Genomic DNA, 21,086 nt, shown 5'->3' with positions numbered 1-21,086 from the left:
TGAGCGGTCCCAGTGGGGGTTTGGGAGGAAGAGTGGCTCCCAGTTGAGGCCCAGTGCATTTCAACACATCGCTTCAAAGATTATTCCATTTACATAAACAAAATAACACATGTCTTGGTGTAAAAAAAACAGAATTACTAATAGAAATTGTTAGCCTGGCTTATGTACTATTAAAAAGATTACAATAATTATATATTGATACACCACCTTTATTTTTATTGTGTTTGTATCTAAATATCCAGTAGTCATAAAGGGAAAGGGTGCAGCCGCATGTAAATATGGCGTGCAAATCTTCCCAACATTTGCAGAGTTTCAATGCATGCTCAGCAGATGTGATGCATTAATGCACAGCATGCTTAGTATGCAATATGAGGTCTGGGAAGCCCACTCGTCACTGGTCAAGCTTTTCTTAATGGATGAGGAGCTGATCTATGTTTCAAAAGGCATGTGCATACCGCAGCAAATTCAGTCCTGCACAAGATTTTCCTGACGGTAAAGGTTAATGGGCACAGCAGTCATGTAAACAGGGTGCTGCAGTGCAGAAGTTGAGTCAAGTGCAAAAGTAAAATATGCATTAAAAACTCTTCTGTCAGTTTTAAAGGTGATATGAATTCATTTCCTGTTTTTTTTTGGATTTCTGTTGATGGTTCTGTGGCTCTAATGGGGGAAATTCCCAGTTGGTGGAACAGTAACTCCAGTGCCAGGTGGGCAGATGTGATATATGGAGGTCTCCTAAGAATAAAAACACCTGATTTCTGCTTATTCCCTGAAATTTTCAGGTCTTAATCAAGAAGACAACCATGTCCATATGATTACGATGTCCTAATTACTTCAACTATTGTTTGATTATTCAATCAGCTCCACTGCGTCCATTTCAGTTTTGTAATTCAAATGACATTTGACATTTATCTACAGATCTAGAGAGAAATAAAGACACGACACTGTGATTTCTTAAAATAAGATTTTTAATATTACTCATTATCATAAAGATATATTTACACACTTTACAGAAATAGAAAATAAAAACACAAAGCTACGCATGAAAGGAAAAAATAAAATAAGTACTCCAAGAGCTAAAGCTTATCTTTTATAAATTAGAAACCAAAAGTTCAAATATGTACACAGTTGTTCAACCATTTCTGATACACTTGTTTTATTTATTTATTTATGTCATTTATTTTTGCCCAGTTCAACATCAAAACAGAGACAGGGACTGTACATTTGGCCTGGTGAGTAATATGAGCACACACCATAAACAGAATATAAGTTTCAGGAGTAATACATCGTCTTTAAATGGTATCTGCTTGAGACCTAGTAACACTGTTGCGATGGCGTGTAAACCTACAGACCGCGTCTCTCCTCAGATTGTTCTGAATGAAGCTGATCGTGGACACAGTGGTTAAATAGATGGATAATGCAACGCAATCAAGGCAGGAGGGGCCTGTGCTATTCTGGGTATAGGAAGTCTCATTTCGAGGCTTTGAGATAATGACGGATCTTAGTCATTTCCCACGAGAGAGATCAAATCTAGTTATCCTTTGGATTGCCCAGCCGGTGGAAATGTGTGAATGCATTGGATTGAATATCAGCCACTTGATCTTACAGACGCCCACTCTGAAGGCAAATATGATACAGTTTGATGGGCTTATTCACAAGGTAAGGTCATGGAATGTGTAGCGTGCTAACTCTGTTTCCATTTCTACAACAACTGAAATGGAGTTCAGTGTCCTTTTTAAAGGATTTTATCTTTGAAACGAACTGAAAAGAAACATGATTTTTTTTTTCTCTCTGTCATGTTTCACCTGGAGGTGTGTCTATATCAGCTGAAAAACAGAGATTAGTGGTGTAGCTAATATTTTCAAACCTGCAGCTAGCTCATTCTAATCTCCACTACTGACATTAGTACGTCTCTTTGCTCATCCCCACTCAGTCCACATGACCAGCCAAATGCATTTGGACGAAAAATAACTGAACACAAAGGGGCAAGTTGTCAGCGCAAACATTTTTCTATCAGGAAAACATGCTAACAAGTGCATAGGAACATTACTCAGGCCTTGTGATGGTCACAGAGAAGAGAAAGAACTGGATATTATATACTGAGAGGAGAGGAATCGTTTCTCTTGTGTAAGCCTTGCTGGAAAAGACCATTAAGCAAAATGGTTTTGCTCTCTGAGCATAATGTATTGGTTTACCCTTTCAGTTTGAGCCTGGACATGCTTGTCCTTCCACACCACAAGGCCCATTAACCTGATGTACAGGGTAGGACTGCGGGCTATCATCGACAAGATAGGAACGCCTGAAAGCTTTCACGTGTCAATGACATATTGTGCTGCAGACTACTTTTCTATTTTGTTACATCCACAAAAGGTACAGCTTTTCACACTGTATTCAAAAAGTAAGCTTTGGACAACCAGCTAGACAAGAATCAGACAAAAAATATTGTCACAATACACTGGAAAACCATTCCATATCAAGCGACTCTTGTTTTCAGGGTGTATTTTTCCAGCAGCATAATGGAATTGCAAAAGTGCAGCCTTGCTAACCCATGCAGAGAAGTCCTAGAGCAATGCCACCCCTATTTGTCGGGAACTACTGGACGACAGAGGCTTTGGATCGTCGATATATTTGGTTTTTAATGTCAGGATTCACCCGACACCTAGACCGGGAATAAAAAGAGCAATGTGACACAAACGACGGCCTGCTCTTGTCTCTGAAAGGGCAGCATGGCTGGTGCAGATGGTGAGGATACATTCATGAAGAACAGTGCGGATACAGACGTTGCTCGGCTCCATTATAACAACCTCCGAGATGGGGAAATATTGATTTGAACCCCTTGTCCCTGTGACCCAGTCTACTTCCAGCATCCCATGAACTTTCACGTGAATCTCTCTACTCGCTCCCCCAATAATACGAGACATCCTGAGCAAAGCTATCTCTCCCAAGGAGCATTAATGAAATCTACATCTCTGTCTGAGAGGGGAATGAAAAAATAATGGTGGAACTGAAATTATTACACTTCACAGTGCCTCTGAATTCAATACATTTTTCATCAGGGTGATCTTGGCTGGGTGGCTTACCGGAGTGATTTCTTAATAAAAGCCTCTCACGCTGTGACTGAGAGGCCTCTACGTTATATTATGATATTTGCATGAGACATGGCGAGAGGGAAAAGACGCAGGAATCTAGGTTGGCCTGTCAGTCACTGAAGCACGAGTGTCTGCAGGTTGAACAGCTTGGTGGCTCGTCTGCACACCCAGAGCACAGGACGACCGCGAGGTGTTTGCTCTACAGGTTACAGACCTCACAGAATCAGCAGGGGGGTTGAGGGACGGAGAGGGGGAAGGGTGCGGTTTCAGTCTAAGCCAATTTAACCACGAGCTCAGACCAAGTGGCCCAGGTCAGCATCGGGGAAATCCATCTGAGAAAGATTAACTCTGGGATTTAATGAGCGTAATGATGAAAGCCGCGACCACCTGTGCTGTGGAAGGGCCGAGGAGAAAAGGCAACTGTACCCAAAGATAATGCTGGGGAAGGAGTCAACATGGATACACGGCTATATTGTTGAATATATAGATGCGGAGTACAGATACGTTATATGAAATTATGCTCATAAGTTTTTAAATGTGTTGAAAGTTTGAGTTTGTTTAAATAAATGCACAAAGTATACTCCTTTAGCACAAGGCTCTATCACAGCACCCTGAGGAAAAAAAAAGGAAATAAAACTACCTAAACACAGAAATAAACATATAAGTAAATATTCCAGTATGATGGAAAGGCATAATATTTCTTTAGTGAAAGATACCGAGGGGTCAGACCAACCTCGTGCTGAACCATAAGTGGCCAGATTTGCCATGTTGGCATTTAAACTGACCTGATGTTGACTTATTTGCCTAATTGGACTCAGATAGGATTTCTGTTTGCAGGAAATTAAAATGCATAAGGTGTCAGTGTATCAAGACTTCAAACAGAGGTAATGTGTTTCTCCCTAACCTTTTTGTTCCTTCATTTCTGGCAGCATTGTGGACAAGGTTATTATTTGGCACTTCATTAAAAGGCGAGGCAGGCCGTCGGTACGGAGAAGACTGCCCCTGCCAGTTAACAGTCGTGTAGAGCAGCTGCGCAGGGCTGCAGTGTGGTGAAAAAGGCTGTGGATTGGACGGGATTGGGATTGGGATTTGGGAGTCAAAGGAATCCAAGGTGAGATATGTAACAGTAACCATGAGTGTGCCAGTAAATAGCTTTGGATTAAAGTAGGACTTATTGTGTCACCATAGATGGGTTTTTTTTACAGTATGTGCTCACTTTTCAGTGCAACGTTACTTTGCATGCGGACGCACTATCAATTTCAGCAAAGCACCATTAAGAATGCTAATTGAGCGACGGCTAATAATACCATTCAAATGTGATGCTCTTCCAGCACCAAACCTTGAATTGAATTTTTTTTTTTTTTACTGCCAACATCGAAACTGCGCGTTTCCACCATCCGAACTGAAGCTAATATTTGCTATTAAAACTGAGCTAAGACAGCATCCTGTTCCACTAGTAAAGCCTTAACTGTACGTAGCTACACAGCAGTGAAGTTATTGGCTGCAGAAACCGTGGATCTTAAAGATGGGATGTGACAGATGCTTTAAGACTCAGATCGGGCTCCCTCTCTGCCACATGTCATGCAAAGTCAGAGAGATCATTGTGTTTGGGCTCTGTTCATCGAATGACGGGGGAATTTAAAAAAATAAATGAGAAACGACAGAGATAAGTAGTGAGGGAGTGAGAGAAAGAGAGAGACAGAGAAACAGAGTCTGATCGCTCGGGCTCCATAACCCCCCCACCCCCTTTCCCCACCTCCAATTCCTCTGTGAACTGAGGGTGAGCGGCGTGTCCTTTTTTTCCTTCTTTTTTTTTAGTGGACAGAGTTGCTTGAAGAACCAGCAGGTGCTATGGACATCACTCTTCGGGCTGGGCAAGCGTAGGCCCTCGGATGCAAGGCCCCCCACGGCAAAGGAAGAGCATAGAAATCAGAACCAGGGGGAGGGCGCTCAAAGCTGTGCCTGCCAAACAGGAAGATAACAGGAAGAGATGTCATCAGCATGTGTTCAAAGAATTATCAGTCCAATTTCCTCTTCAATGAGGATGCCCCTCAGGGAGTTTGGACTACATCTTCATCATCACACTACATCATGGCGAACAACCGGGAAACAGGAAGCAAAGGTTAACCCAGCCCTGTTCCAAACAGACTCCCCGGTCTTGAGGAGAAAACATGCACCAGTGAGAAAACAAAAGAACTGTATGTCAACAGAGAACACAAGTGCAGCATTATCCAGAGCGCTTCTTAACATCGGAGGAATCTTTTATCGTGGAAAGGCTTTTATCTCCCTCTATCCCCTTGTTTATGATAACTCCCTGTCAGACAACTAGCACAGTGTGCTCTGCTGCATGACAACAAGCTTCATTCAATGATAAGTTCTGGCACTGGTTTCAAAATGGCATATTTCCCTGGTCCTGTAATACCCAGAGAACGGTGCCTTCTATGCATCTAATCTCCGCTGAGCCACATTGTCGTTTGTTGTTCTTCTTCTGTGTTTCGCGGATCCTCGGGATGATGTCAGCGCGGAAAACCCTTGAAGTGATAACAGATTTCTGAGCGAATTTAGGGGAGGAGCTGCAGGCCTGCGCTACATTGTTTTGATGAAAGTCTTTGGAAGACTCATTCAGTAAGCTTACTCACACCTGCCGTCTCGAGGGGGTTTCATAAATTGCCTGTGGCTTTAAATGTGTAATATCCTGTCTGTCTGACTTTTGGTCTGTCACTGGCATGGCTTGGATCCAAGACTTTTAAGAGCCCATTCAGGTCTGAAAGTACTCAGATGCTCGGAATAGATGACCTGGGTCGCCATCCTTCGTCTCAGAGTCGCTCACATCTGGAATTTGTAATAATGAATAGTCAAACTTGGTGCCTTAGGAATAAAACACGGGCTGGTTCTTTGATGGACACTTTGGATTAAACTCTAGTTCTTTATTATTTTAAAATGAAGTAAGATCTGCTTGATTATTAGTCCTTGTACAGGCTGGTTGCCCCACTACTCAGCTGGATGTCTTTTGATCAGATAAATGTCTCCCCAGCTGTTTCCAGAGGTGTTTTTTTCCCACTGCCAGTCCAAACCTAGAGAATGGGTCACAGGGAATCCCAGTACAAATCCGGGCCAATTGGATTCTCTGACCTAACATAAAAATCTGATCGTCTACCAAGTGCTCCACAGCTCACAGATGGAGCTAGGTTGTAAATTTTGAATAGACCTAACAAGAAATGGACTCATTGTTCTCCAAAACAATGATCAATATTTCATTATTTAGTGGTTGCTTTAGGCAAAAGGTCTACCAGAATTATATAGCTTAGGATGGCTTGTCCACCATTACTTGAACCTCTGAGGGTGCTGCCAGTATGGCTTTAATTTATGAGTCCTCTGCGAGGCAGCATCTCCTGCTGTGATATTGTGTCTGGCACCATGTCTGGGAGAGACAGATGAATGGGCTCCACGCTTCTTTGTGCGCAGATGTAACTCTGCTGCTCTTACTTTCCTTAGCAACATGACTGCCAGCCTGTATATTTTGCAAATTTGATCAACTTCTTTGATTGGTTAATGTTTGGAATTCTTGGTGAAGCTTGAGCTATTTTCCTCATGAATGAATTTGACATGAGGTAGAAATAGAAACTGAAAAGGTGAACAGTAAAACATTTTCTTTGGCTTCAGGATGAAAAAAGATTCTACACAAAGAAGTCATTTGCTTGACAGCAATGAAAACACTTAAATGAATGAGAAAATTGGAAGCACAACTCTTCCATGTGTTATCTTTGGAAAGTGGATTTAATTCACTTTATTGGAGATATATGATAGCTGAAAACAACCTAAAGTTGGCTTTCTAAGTATAGCTGTATCCCATATGAGGACATAAAGGACACAGCCTTTAAATTAACCTCTATCGTTCATCGAAAGCATGCAAGCTGGTAGGCTGAGATCCAGTAATCTCTTGAGAAATGCACTTTTATTGAGTGCCAACAAAAACATCCTTCCACAGTGGTTGGAAGTGTTGCTGCTGTGAATAGAGGAGTTTCCAGTTTTGGTGAACTATTTGCCTCATTTGTCACAAAAAAATACCCGGGCGCATTCTGCCGACAACGTACTTTAAAGCTCAACAACATTCTTTCTCCTCATTGAAGCAGTTTTTCCACTTGTCAGCATTTATGGATTAAAACTGGGAAGTGCTTTTGCTAGTATTCTCTTGAGAATCGTACGGCTCCAAGCTGACAGAAAGTTGGACAGAGGCTTGGTCTGGAAGGCGAGAGCAGTAAAGCGGACCCAGGAATCCATGTGAGGTGTTAGAGTTTCCCTGTTTGTTCCTGTTTTATTACAGGTTTGCATTATTTGACTCTTGGAAACTCACCTTGCTCTAGAATGGCATTGGCCCCTTGTGGGAAAGACGTGGCCGTGGGCGTCTCCTCTTCCAGCCGGCTGGTCTGTGGGTCTGACCGCCCCTCGCAGGATTTTGCTGGACCATTTTTCTCACCGTAGCTGCCTCTTCCAGCTCTTTGCCATGCTCCGTGGAGGCCATGGGACCTGGGCAACATGAGAGAACAATTATCTCTTGTAAACTGACCTCTCTCTTAAAGGTTGTACCCTTTCATCCAGGGTTTCAGTCCTGACCCACTCCGTCAGTGCCTGTGGAAAATGCAAAGCAAGATGGATCGCAGTGGTAATGGATGAGGAAAAGAGAGACATGCATAGATACCTAAGTGTGTGAGTGTGTGTGTGTGGGCCCGCTTAAGCCCACCTGGTGCTTTAGTTCATCAAGCCGTGTTAAGCACAGCAGATGCTCGTAGCTGCAGCGAGAAAGTCAAACCGCCGTGTCTCATGTCTCTGCCACTCACGGTGGTCATGATTACAAACACAGCACAGCCCCAGACCGTGCCGAGGCGCATCCTGCCGCGGCGTTTGATCCGAGATTAGAGATGGGTTTAATCGCGGCGAGTTTCGTGGACAATGGGCGAGTGTGAGCACATGTGTGTTAGAGAGTGAACCCAGATGTTCTCATTCATCTCTCAATAAGTGTGGCCTGATCCCTTTAAGCTCCTCTTTTCCAAATGGTTTCTTCCGCCACCAGTGTCTTTATAACCTTTCAACCCAGTGCAAACTAAAAGGCCTTCTTTTTATTAGAATGCCTTTACTTGTAATCCGATACACAACATAACTCATCATTTATGATATGACCAGATATTCCATTCAGTTAAATATCAACGGGACTAAGTTTTTACTATGAAAAGCAGTTAAATTTCAAGCAGAGCTCTGATTAGAACAGTTGAAATTATAATCATCTGTGCCATCACTTAATAAGTTGACAGGTCATGTGGAGATGGACTAAAGGTTAAAATAGGAACAGGAAAGATCAACAGAATTACAGTTTGGAGTTTTCAGGTGAATCTGGGAAAGCTATCACTGGCTGCTGTTACATGTGTGGTCATGTCAGAGGTTTACCACCAATAAACCATCTGCTGATTTTGATTTGTTAATGCAATTATGGCCAATGTATTGTTCCCATTTTTAACCATATATATATGGCATAAATCTGACATTACCCTAGACATCACACGATGATATAAAATTTCCTGAATGTGTGATATGAACACATGCTACGATTAGCATTTGTTCCAGATGCTTGGCAGACCTGAATATGTCAGGACAGAGTTAGCTTTAATCCACCCCAATTCTCATGTGGACTTGTAGAAGTCAGTGATATTTGTTTGGGTTGGAGCGGACTATACGTGATTAGACTGCGTATATCTTTATATTGTATGGACATCAATCAAACAACCCTTGCTTTCCCTCACCTTCCCGTCCAAGACAAAACAGCGAGATTAAGTTAAACTGAAAAGCAGAAGTGGGAGGTGATTTATCATCCAAGTGTACAAAAGCACAAAAATATTCAGATTACAACTGTTTAAACAAGTGTGTAAATGTCAAAACATGTCCTTTCTCGGTTTATGTTTTAATTTAATGCCAAATTTTAACTCTGCTGTTTCAACACAGCCGCATCACCTGAATAATCACTTCTTTCAAATGTCAGAAACTAAATCCGGAAGAGTTTTCACTGAGTTTCCAGCAGGAGAGAAGGATTTCTAATTCAATATTAGCCTCTGTGATCCATTTAGCATTTTCAAGACCTTTTCAGCTTGTTCCATTTTTTAACTGAAGAAGCTACAAATCTTCATTGTCTATTTCCCTTCATAAAGCTGAGTGACATCAGTGACACAGGGTCATGACATTCCTGCCTCCAGTCCTTGGAGACACTGGCACCATTTTTAGAATTCCCAGGAGAATGACCTCAAGTCACTTTACGGTGTCTCGGGATTCTCAGAATACGGAGGGCAGCGGTTGAGCAGCAGCTTCCATCTTTTTCAGCGTTTATGGGCTTGTTGAGTTGGAGTGGTGATATTAAAGACGGTTATGTGTGCAATGCGGCTGTGACCTCGAGGCACTTTCTAATTGAAATGGCTCCTCTCAAAGCCGGGATCGATTTGCACGAACGAGGGCATATTTCTTTAAGAGAGGAATTCAAAACACCGTTTTGAGAAAAGGGTAAATCTCTCTGCAGCCTTTTTTAATTGGTGACCTTCAGCTGTGGCATATTGAGAACACATAATAGAATAACTTCCCATAGAGGAGGAGAAGAATTGAAGAGTGTCGACCTTTCGGGTTTAAGTTATGGCAAAATACACCACTGAGCTCAACATCTTGCTGAATGTTTTCAATGTATATCCCAAAATGCCACATGTCTCAAGTTCCATTTCCACACTAATCCTGCTCCACATTATTATTTCTTTCTATATTCATAAGCCAACAGTGGACTAATTCATTTGCAGAAGGCAAAGTCTGCATTGCATATTTCCACATCTAATGCCTATCTTTGCCCCTAAGAGCTTTAAACTGCGTATTATCCTCATGTTATTGTTCCACAGAAGCAGTGAATGCAGGACACATTCTGGAGGCATTCAGCTCATTTCCTTCAAATCCTGAAGGTTGAATGTTAATACACTGCGCTTGAGTAGGTTTAAAGGTGTAGCCGATTCCTTTCTGCTGAAATGTGCAGAATACGTAACGGTACAAAGCTTTAGTGTTCAGTATTTAACTACGCTGAAATGCAGTTTTTGTGTCTCACAGTGAAAAAGGAGGCAAAGTGAGCTTTTGGTGGTCGGTCCACGTCATAGAAACTGGCAAATACATAGAGATAAGGTGAAGGTGAATTCTTGGATGTAGCATAGACTACCTGTCTTAACTGTGTAAATGCAACATTCTCTATTTTAAGGTCAGCTTAGGATGATTACAGGAGGGCCTCTGCACAGTTCAGAACTCAAATAGACTCATGTGCACAAAGCAACAAAGGGCCATGTAGCTGCACGGACTGATGGCTCAATTTGCTTTTTGACAGTCCTCACATTGCTAAAACTGCAGCGTTCCAATGGCAGCTGAAGCCTGAACAGTAAGCTAGTTTAACAGGTGCTGCAAACATATGGACCAACTTACAGTCAGTCACTTTCCACTTGTACGGTGTATTTCTCTCTCTCGGACACACAAACACACACACACACACACCCACACACAAGCACACGTTACAGCAAAATGTTGGCTAGTAAATTGTTCCTCAGCTCACACAATTCATCTGCTGTTCCTGCCCATGTGACACAGGCTGCCACAACCAGGTCCATAATGAGACAATATAGACAATCTCCCGCCGCAGATGTCAGCCGCTGTACAGCGCAGGGGTTCGACGGAAGAACATCCTGTTTTCTCTTGACAAATCTCAACCCATCCAATCTGGCTACAGGATGGAAAAGTGTAATGACAGCTGCTAAAAATAAGCCAGGTCCCTGCGATAGCACTGGCAGTATAGATTAACTCTTGCAGAGAAAGCTTCTCCCTGTGAGGGATATGACATCCAGCTGTCTTTAGGAGTTGGCCCGTCTCTCCTGCAGCTTGTATAGATTGAATCTGACAGTATCTGTTCATCTAGATAACCTTTTGATTGTTTCCAAGGCAGGTCCATGGTCCAATAATCCATGTTTCATCTCCATAAACAAAGATTCTTTCCTGTCTTATTGCTCTGAAATTGGATCCAGCCTCTCTTGTAGAACTTTTGATCTTTTCTCATGAGATTCCTGAGGATTCCAGAGGCAAAACAGTAGCGTGACAGAACAGCATGTCTCACAATAAGATGATCTGCGGCAATGTTTTGCTTCCTGTTACCACAATATCTCCAAAATTATTGCCTTTATAGTGAATCCCTAAATTAAAGATTGACAAAAATGGAATTTCAGGAATTCCTGCATGTTCCTTGCTGCTGATTTCTTACTGAATCGAGGAAAGTTGGATTGCTAGAACTGGTCAAGCTGTGAGTCTGCCCTCTTGATGAAAAGCTTGTTGTTGGTACCTAATTCCATGCCCTGCTTCCTCCACCACCTTCAAAGCTGAGGTCTGTCATTTTGTCTGTTGCGATGTGTCGCCTCACTATGGCCTGGCAGGTGGTGAAGTACAGACAACTCTTTGCAATTTGTTGCGCAACAGAATAATAGTGCAACCTGCAGAGTTGTACATCTTTCAGCGTTTGTACATCGATTCGGAGAAGAGAAATGACCGTCCTCTGGGTTAATGCCAATTTCATCAGCTGCCTTCACGGCTGGTGGGAGCACACTGTATATCACAGCGCTGTGTGCCGGTTTAGGAAAACAGGCCGCACTTGGGAAATGGACCAGAGCTGCTTATTAATAGTTGTAACACTCGTTTGTGTGTTTCGCGTTTGCGTGCCAAAATGACCACATAACTAATGCCTGGACCAATAAATGCAGCTGCACCAGGATTGTGTTTCTGCTGTTATAACAATTTTGGTGACAGCAACAAGTGAGAATTGAGCTGCTTCGTGTCACGTTGAAAAATGCAAAAACTCCCCTGTTTTGCTTGAGTGTTCTTTATGTGAGTGACAGAAATTTGATTTAGCATCCTCTTGAATCTCATATCTGTGTATCATTACTCACAGACACCTTAATTATAAATCAAATACTATTCATTGATCCGTGCTGTCATTTGGCTGAGCATCTCAACAACATAGTACTAGACACACCCTTTCCTGCACAGATGATCTCAGAGTGAATAAAATAAACTATACATCATATCATGATGACAAAAATCACAACACTCACAATAAACATTGGCCACGCCCGTCGAAACCTCTCGCATCTGTGCTGACATTAGCTTTGAGCTCGCATAACAAACAAGCTGAAAATTCAGCATGACAGACCCACTTATCTGAAATCCTCTCTATCAATTTAAATCACACAACAATTGAAAATAAGTCCTATTTTCACATTATATTTTACACTGTGGCCCAGACATTCCTTTCCCAACTATGGTAGCATTAGGTTTCTAAAAATCACAATATTTGTACAGTAATACATCCATGGGAGGACCTCTTACGTGTGTGTGTGTGTGTGTGTGTGTAATCCTTATGGGTAACAGGACAATATTTGTGTTAGTGGGAGAGAGGAAAGAATAAATACCCTGGTGTGTGTATCCATGGTTATTACCATGACGTTGGAGGAGGAGACCTGCTGTCTCCTTTGTGTGCTTCCCTCCTTCATTCACTAAAAGTAGCTTCAGCTAATATTCTCTACGTGGCAAGCCATTACTGCAGACCTACTAACCTACACAACTACACAGCCATGGTCCCACTTTAAAAGCACATTAGGAGATCAGGTTTATCCAGCCAAGGATGATATGAGTTACGTGTAATTGCTAATGCAGGCCAGACTCGTTCACTTGCCAGCTGCATCATTATGTATTTATACCCTACATATTATTCTTGCTTTTAAAATCCTGCATCCAGTGATAGGAAAGCTATTTATTCCATGCACACCAGTAAGCTTGGTTCTGGATAGAAACTGGTACCAATTGCTTGCTGACTTTCAATCCATGTTACCATGGCAGCGACAGTGAAAAGCCTTCAGAAGAAAAAAGAATGACATTGTCAGCTGAAATAATCTAGGTGCTCATTTTACACAAATTTGCCTGCTTGCATACTAAATCTCTGATCAGCCTGACTGTGTCAGTGATGTTTTTGACCGCCTCTACGAGCGGATGCACTTGGCCTCTGAATGTTCCTCTCAGCGGGTGGCTGTCGGAGGGTGTTTTGGTCGTGAGCACTTTCCTTTATTTCTGTCAGGGGCTGTTTGATATGCAGCATTGTTGTTCTGTGATAATGCCGGGCTTGTGGCTGACATGAAGGCTGGCTTTGTCTAAAAAAAAAACTCCGGCAAGGAAACCAAAGTGCATGAAAAGTTCCCCCCATTACAGCAGCTTTTAAACTTCACCTCTCGTCTGCCCTGCTCTGAAAACAACCCCCCACTTTTTGCTGAAGGCTCAGAATAAATTAAAAACAAAGTGTTCAGCCTGCTGGTTCCTGGCTTTCTGCAGATGTCAGAAGTGAAGTGTGTGGCTGAATGTGCCGTTGAATTAGAGAGTGTATGAACTGATGAGGTGTGAGACTGCATACACTGCTATGATCAGAGCGCTGAGAGTTCAAAGGGCCGGCAGCAACACTGAACCGGCTAATGAAGCCACTGACTCCCCTCTCCACTTGCCTGGCTGTTGTTTTATTCACAATCCTGCTCCAGCTGAAAGGGTGGATTTGTGGAGGTTACTGCAGGTTGAAGCCTGCTGATCACAAACAGTCAGAGAATCAAACACTAAATAACTCCATGGAGAGATTCTCCAAATGCTTGATGAGTGAGAGAGGCTGGTCTTTCCGTTCGCTTTGTGCATGGCAAGGCTACCAACCCTAATCTCCAGAGACTACATGTCAAGGGCAAAGGATCCTCCAACCATCAGTTTCCATGGGCACGCTAATCACATGTGAAACGGCCCCCCCTCCCCTTTTCCGTGTCATCAGTCACCCCCTGCTGTGAACCTGCGTGCCATCTCCCATTCGAGAGGCAGAGAGATGGAAAGAGAGAATGAAACGTCAGTGTGCAGGGTTGGCTGCAGCCCTAAGTCTGGTGGGACCATCTTTTCTCCCCATCTCACACACACACACATGCACACACTTCTTTTAAAGGCAAACAGCAGCAATGTTGCATCATGTGCAAGCAATATAAAAACATTAACAGCAATACCAAAACATCCACAGTAACTGTGTAAATGCAACACCGAGTAGCAGCACCTGTACAAAAGAATCACCATCTTCTCATTAAAACTGTGAAAGCAGTCTACCAATAATTCCAGTTCAGAGGTTTCTTGTTGTGTTTAGAAATGAGCACTGGAATGATAACAATACTAATCTTTGTATTCTAGCACAAATAAAGTTGTGTAATGTAATTTCCTAATACTATAAATACTATAATCCTATTTATAAAGCAGGTAGAAAAAAAGAAACCTCTCTTCTAACCTAGAATTATATTATTCATATCCTGAACATATGCTGCAGAGGAAAAGAATCCCTTTGGCTACAGGTTGAGCAATGAAATGTGTTGTGAAATTTGACTCACATACTGAGTGACCAAATAAAATTCATGGGGATTTTTACTGACAGGCTTGACTATGCTGCTGCGAGGCCGCTGAGTTTATAGATTATGGACCCACGGCACTTTCACCTGATGTGCTTGCCAGTTTACAGAATTCATATATTGTCCTGTTCTGTAGTAACAAACATCTGTAAATGTTCAGGGGCCCCGAATGGTGGATGAGACGCACAGCACGGCGCCCTGTCCCGATCCAGGAAACGCTCAGCGGGTAGAGCCAAGCTTTCACTCATTGGTCATTTGATTGACTCATATTTAAGCTCGGATCTACGTGTGAAACTTCCTTCTTGGGAAAATGCTCTTATGTGGAAATACTGTGATGAATAATGCACAATTTCATAAATGAATGAGTCAAGCATTACCGCAGAAGGGCCTCCGTTCTGTGGAGGGTGAAACAGATCTTCCTATTACCATTTTCAAACATACCTTTGAGCTAGCACCGTGAAATGAATGACAGTTTCAAACCACAGGAGGCGTACCGCATCAATCTCTAATTCAGATTGAGTGCACATCCTTGTTGCCCCGGGCTGAGATTTTAGGTAGATCCCACTGGGAGTGTTACTAAATGAACCCCAAATCTCTCCTAAAGTCCTTCATAGCCATCTTCAATGTCTGATGTTAAGGGTAACAACAGCCAGATGTTCAGGGCTTTTAGCCCACTGATCTATGAGGGTACCAACAGAAGCCTGACAGTAATTCTGAAAATACTTTAAACCATACTTATTATTTTATTTTATAATTTAATGCCCTTGCGTATCTTTTGGCTGCCGTTTCTATTGCAAATGCCCAGAACTCATATTTTTTTGCAATGTGGGCTCCTTCAAATCGAGCATGAAAGCAATTGAAGCACCTGCATTCCTAACAACCACAATATTTATTCTGTGGTCTGGCAGCCTGTTAATAAAAGTGTCCAGTCGGATCTTGATCAGGAATCTGATCTGCCAGGACTACCGCTATAAATGTAGCACTTAATCTCCAAAAAGAAACTCATAAATCACTTTAATAATGGACAACGCTTGAAAACAGAACTTTTTTTTTCTTTTTTCACTCTAATTAAGTTGTAAGGGGCGCTGCTGGACATGAGGTTAGGGGCTGGTGATCACATAAGGTCTGGTTAATAGTGCAACCCACAAAACACACACACAGACCCCCACCACCGCCATGTTTTGTGCTCAAATCACAAACCTGTGTATAGAACACAACAGATATGCATTGAAATGACTATTAATCCAAGGTGTAACACATCATTTAGCCTTATTGAATCATTTTTTACGACATAACGGTGTCATAATTGTGCAAATTGCATTTTTACAAGAGGTCTAAATCACCAGCAGCATGGTTTTAAAACTGTCTGAAAAACTTAACTTTATCCTTCCCTTACATAGCCACTGCTGCCTGACGCCTTCTGTTTCCTCCCCCTGTCCCTTGGCTCCACTTCTACTCCCCTTTAGACCCTTTTCACTTCACTGCATTTACTCTCAAGGGAAGATCTAAGTGACTAGATTTATTCATTCAAAGGGTCCTGAATTACATTACAGCAGCAACAGCAGTCACATATGCCGAAGTCTTCAACAGCTGAGGTCTCGGGGGAGCGTTAGCCCAACGGCTGGCCTTATATCCCCACCAAATGAGTTATCATTTTTCACTAAATGTCCTCCTCGACTCCCAAACACTGTGAAGTAAATATGAGTTCCATTCACCAAACTCATGTTGGGTGACATTTCACAGACGCAGAGAGGTTCATCACAGAAGGTTTTTCTTGAGGCACCAAGTTGCGCAGAAGTAACATAAACAATAAATTTATAGGGGTTGTATGTACAGTATAATGTGCACCACACAGCTCCATCCCTTCTCATATTTAAGTGCATGACTGAAAGATGAGTTCATGGTTGCAGTCCAACTCTTTAAAACAACAGGAAAAAAAAATCAATGCAAACACAATTACTTCACAGGCACAAGTTCCTTGTAAATTTCCTTAAATTACAATTCATTTCCCTTTAAACTGATTTTAGTTGACCTGCTGTTTGTGTTTACATTTAGCTGTGTGTATGTAAACCCAGCTGGTTCTCACAAACTCTCGGTGATTCTCTATAATCCTGTAATAACCTTTCCCCTGCCCCCAACCACCCCCCCTTTGACACTAATGTTTGCCCTCGGTTTGTATGTTCGGGCTGAACATCTGGAAAAGTTTAACTGTTTTCGTCCTCTCCATCGCCACCGTAATCATGTTCACTGGCATCAACACCTTTAACTTTAGGAGGACCACTGTTATGATTCCAAGCTTCCTGGTTACAGTTGATTTAGATCCTCGGATGTTGTTAACAAAATAATCAGTTTGGTGTCCCCCTGAGATGCGTTCACGAGGGGCCGCGCTGCTTCCCTGAGCTGTACTTTGACCTATTATACTTGGTTGAGCGGGCTGCAGTGCAGAGTGCGTGCATGATGCTACCACAATCAGCAATCAGCCCCAACAATACATCAAAGTTTTATATGGAATAATAGCACTGCTGACTGCTGGAATAAAACCAGCCCACCTTTACAGGCAGATGATTCTCAGCCAGATAAAGGCTCTGATCTGGGCCTCAACCCTGCTGTGCTGCCCCACTCACTGAAACACAGACACAGCTGGCTCACCTGTTTCAGGCCTCACCTTTTGTGTGTATGAGGGCAGGTGTGTGTGCATTGTTTCCATGCTGCGCATCTCCTGGTGAAACCTGACTGCGTGTCTCCATGGTGGAGCAAAACGAAGCTTTGATGTCCTCCAAGAGGCTGCGACACACAGCGAAAATGTTCTGAGCGTAGTAACTGTTTATAAACCCGTCTGAAGAATTACGCAGGGAAGAAAAGTGAGCGGGATGAATTATGGATACCACATGTCTGGAGCTGGGACAGACTCTTGAGCAAGACCTCTTTTCGAGGGTTGAAACACGTCAATAAACGTTGCTATGCAGAAAAAGTCCAAACTCTTCAATATATATTCTAAGTAGGTTGTCAAGATGAATTGCCTGTTGCGCATTTGCTAATGTGGAAATGCATCCATAGATAGGGTTAGGTCTCGTGCACACTACATCTCACCGTGTAGCAGGTACATTTATTTATATGTTCCATGCTTCCTGCAAGTGCACACACATGCTGCCTTACTCCCCCCCACGTATCTTTCTTATTTCACAGACAGTCATGTACACAAAGATGCCGAACAGAGAGAAAGCCCGCTGAAGTGGAAAAGCGTTTGTCTCAAGATGAAAGGCTTCACACCCACTGGCTACATGCAGAGCCTCTTCCGACACCTTCCCGCGACAGCGCATACTGAAGCAGAGGCTATGCAGACACACTCTAGCTAGCATCCATCCCCACACCCATCAACACGGCAACACACTTGCATCCTCTCTTCTATTGCCTTTTTTCATCTATTGCTCACTGTCAGTGGAGCTCTAATGCTACAGTAGTCTTCAGAAGAGACTCAGAAAGGCGGTATGGCTTAAGCAACCCCCGAGGAGGATAAGCTCCCATGAAAGCCCGAGGCAGAGCAGCCTTGTTTTTCCCCATCGCTGCTTTAGCACGGTGAGCTCTCAGGCGTGGAACATTCTTATAACCACGCGCAGGGTGTGAAAAACGGCACTGACCATGATGCTAGATAATTACTTCCCATTTACGAGCTGGCTTCAGACAAAAATAGCATGTCACCGTAACAAACGTGCTGGCAATCGATAAGCACACCAAAAAAAAATTTCAGAGCATTTTCTGTCCATGTCTAAAAGCATCTTCTAACCGCAGACTGCTTGATCTATATGTAATGCACCTTGAAGAGCCTACTCAGCATCTTCCACTTGCATTAATAAAAACATAGCTTCTTTCTCAGCTACTGTAGTTGGTGAGCATGTGATAATTTACACAGGCCTAAGTGTTGTTTTTTCACACCAAAATGTTACCTGCATCACATCTGCACACTGACAGTCGCCCTCTGAACTAACATCCCGAGCCACATAACTCACATTTGCTCCCACGAGCCATCTGTGGTTAATGTGCCCTGCCTTGCTTTAATTGCCCTCAGTCAACATATTTGTTCCAAATATTCAATTTTAAGGGAAGTGACACAGTATATAGACCAACAATGGCTCCAGAGACGAAGCATTTCACGGAAATTTACTGTGACAAGGCATCAAGCCTGAGCCCCTCAGGAGACGATCCAAGCGTCTGGGATTTGTGCTCCCCTCATCGATGAATACAACAATTACAGTCCTCATTATCATCACCACAGGAGACTGGCTCCCATGCATCGATGCTGTGTTGTTGCACGATCATAGTCACATAATGATTATATAGTGCCGGGGTCAGACAAAATACATCAACATTCCCTCCACCTTATAGAACATGTGCCATGCATATCTTTCATTTCATAACACTTGGCTGTCTATCCAGCATGTCATCCCTGAGCGATAGCTCCACACATGACTGCTGCTGAATACAATCGCTTAATATTTAATCTCCACTCCTTTACTAGCTTATATCAAGGTGAGGTGAGTTGGCGACAGGAAAATAATCAATGGAAGCTACAAAACCACATTCAAGTTTACCATACCAGCCCTAGCAGAAGAATAGCAGACAGTACAAGCACTGCAGTGCAGTACTGTATAGAGCCAGGTGCTCATATTCCTGCCTTTTAGAGCCCACACAAAGCTAACCATGCTGGGTAACTGATCAACTACAGCTTGCTGCACAAGCCTAAGGCAAACACAGAGAGAAATAGAAAGCAGAGATGACCGGCGACGCTCCTGTACTTACCAGCACTGGTAGAACACAGCAGAGACACCAAGAGCACAATCACCAGCGTCAGGATCTTCACATTCATTTCTGCACTCCCCTCTGGCTCTCTGCTAGTCACTCGCTGATATACTGTAGTGCTGTGTGTATGTGTGTGTGTGTGCGTGTGTAAGAGTGTGTATGTGTGTGAGTGTGTGGTTGTGTGTGTGTGAGTGTGTGTATGCGAGGGAGAGGGGGAGAGAGAGAGAGAGAGAGGACGGGGGAGCAGCTGAGCGAGCAAGAGAGAGAGAAAGAGTGTTTACTCCCCTGTGTGTGTGTATGTGTCCCTGACTGTGGCTGTGTATCTGTTTAAATGTGTATTTGTATATCAGTGTGTGACAGCGCTACTCCAAGACTGAAGGCACGTCTTTATCTGTGCTCTCCCACGGAGGTGTGTGTGTGTGTGTGCGTGTGTGTCTGTGTGTGTGTTCTATTCTTCTTTCAGAGAAAAGGTAGCGGGAGCCAAGTTGAGTGAAGCTGTGAAGGCGCTGGAAGTCCGCTCGCAGGTCTGTCTGTCAGCATGTGTGTCTCAGTCTAGTTGGTCATGTGGTTTATGTATCATTGACTCTGAGGGTCACAGGAACCCCCCCCCCCCCATCCTGCCCCACCATCTCCACCCCTTTTCCTCAATCGTGCAAGTGCACATGCACTGAGGCAAGGCTGTGGGCTTCTTATCAACAAATTTTTTTTCGTCATGAATGCTTTGACAATTACCTAATCCGCAACTATTTCCATCTTGTATCATGTTGTTACCCATGACATTTTGCCTCATTTAACCTCAAACCACCAAACTATAAATAACTTTATTCAACAATATCTTGTATTTGTAAAATATTGAATATATATAAATGATCAAATTAAAAGATGCTACCAGTGGTATTAAGAAGGAATGTTGGGTTTTCTTTGTTGTCTTACCCCCTTTAAGGAAGTCATTTTAGCAATCCAGACCATCCCCTCATTAGTCTCTTATATGAGCTGAGGTGCTCCAGAACTACATGGGAGGTGTAATTCCTCAACCATGTCCTGGGTCTATGTCTGGGTGTCCTCCTGGCTGGACTTGCCTTATACTCCTCCCCAGACAGGCATATAGGAGGCATCAAGACCAGATGCCAGAACTCCTCCATTCACTCATTCATTCATTCATCCTCCGCAAAACTCCTGACTGATTAAAACACATCTTGTCTTTAACTTGTCTTTCTGGTATCTTGTCCATATTGCTGCAAGCCTCACCAAAAAAGTCTTTCTTTAAGATACCCCTTTGCTTGGCAGGGAAACTCTTTCAAGGAAATGTTCTCATACTTTGACTTTCCAGTCTTCAATGTTCTACTTCATGCTCTGCTTTAAATAATTCCAGGAAGAGGCAAAAAAACACTGTTCAGTGATGCCAATAAGACAATGTCATCTGCAAACACAGTGTCCAAAATCTTCAGGCAGCAAAATCCAACCTTCTCAATTGGCCGCTCTAGAATTCTGTCCATAAAAAATCATCAATTGAACTGCTGATAGTGGGAAAGACTTGCAGACCTCAATCCTAAAATGAAACCAGTCTGATTTACTGACAGCAATGTAGTCCATGCTCTCAGAGTGAATTTACAGACATTCAATATCCTGTAACAATGAACCATGTAAAGAAAAATCATCCATCATCCACTAGTCCCGTCCAGCTCAT

The 21,086-nt window shown here is 42.9% G+C and overlaps 1 protein-coding gene across 2 annotated transcripts; it reads right to left on the bottom strand.

Moving 5' to 3' along the window:
- Positions 1-947: 947 nt before the first annotated feature.
- On the bottom strand, positions 948-19,958 carry apln (apelin). Of its 2 annotated transcripts, none has more exons than XM_057043071.1 (3): positions 19,400-19,958; positions 7,441-7,613; positions 948-5,048 (listed from the first exon to the last, which is right to left on the bottom strand). In XM_057043071.1, the coding sequence occupies exons 1-2, from the start codon at positions 19,464-19,466 to the stop codon at positions 7,447-7,449; spliced, it is 234 nt and encodes a 77-aa protein (XP_056899051.1). In that variant the 5' UTR covers positions 19,467-19,958; the 3' UTR covers positions 948-5,048; positions 7,441-7,446. The 2 variants fall into 2 exon arrangements, with proteins under 2 accessions (XP_056899051.1, XP_056899050.1); XM_057043070.1 differs by lacking the exon at positions 19,400-19,958 and adding an exon at positions 17,268-19,365.
- Positions 19,959-21,086: the final 1,128 nt, after the last annotated feature.

The sequence above is a fragment of the Takifugu flavidus genome, chromosome 9, assembly GCF_003711565.1.
Source record: "Takifugu flavidus isolate HTHZ2018 chromosome 9, ASM371156v2, whole genome shotgun sequence".
NCBI lineage: Eukaryota > Metazoa > Chordata > Actinopteri > Tetraodontiformes > Tetraodontidae > Takifugu > Takifugu flavidus.
Note: the sequence above shows the minus strand (reverse complement) of the source record. Positions and strands in the feature narration are given on the sequence as shown.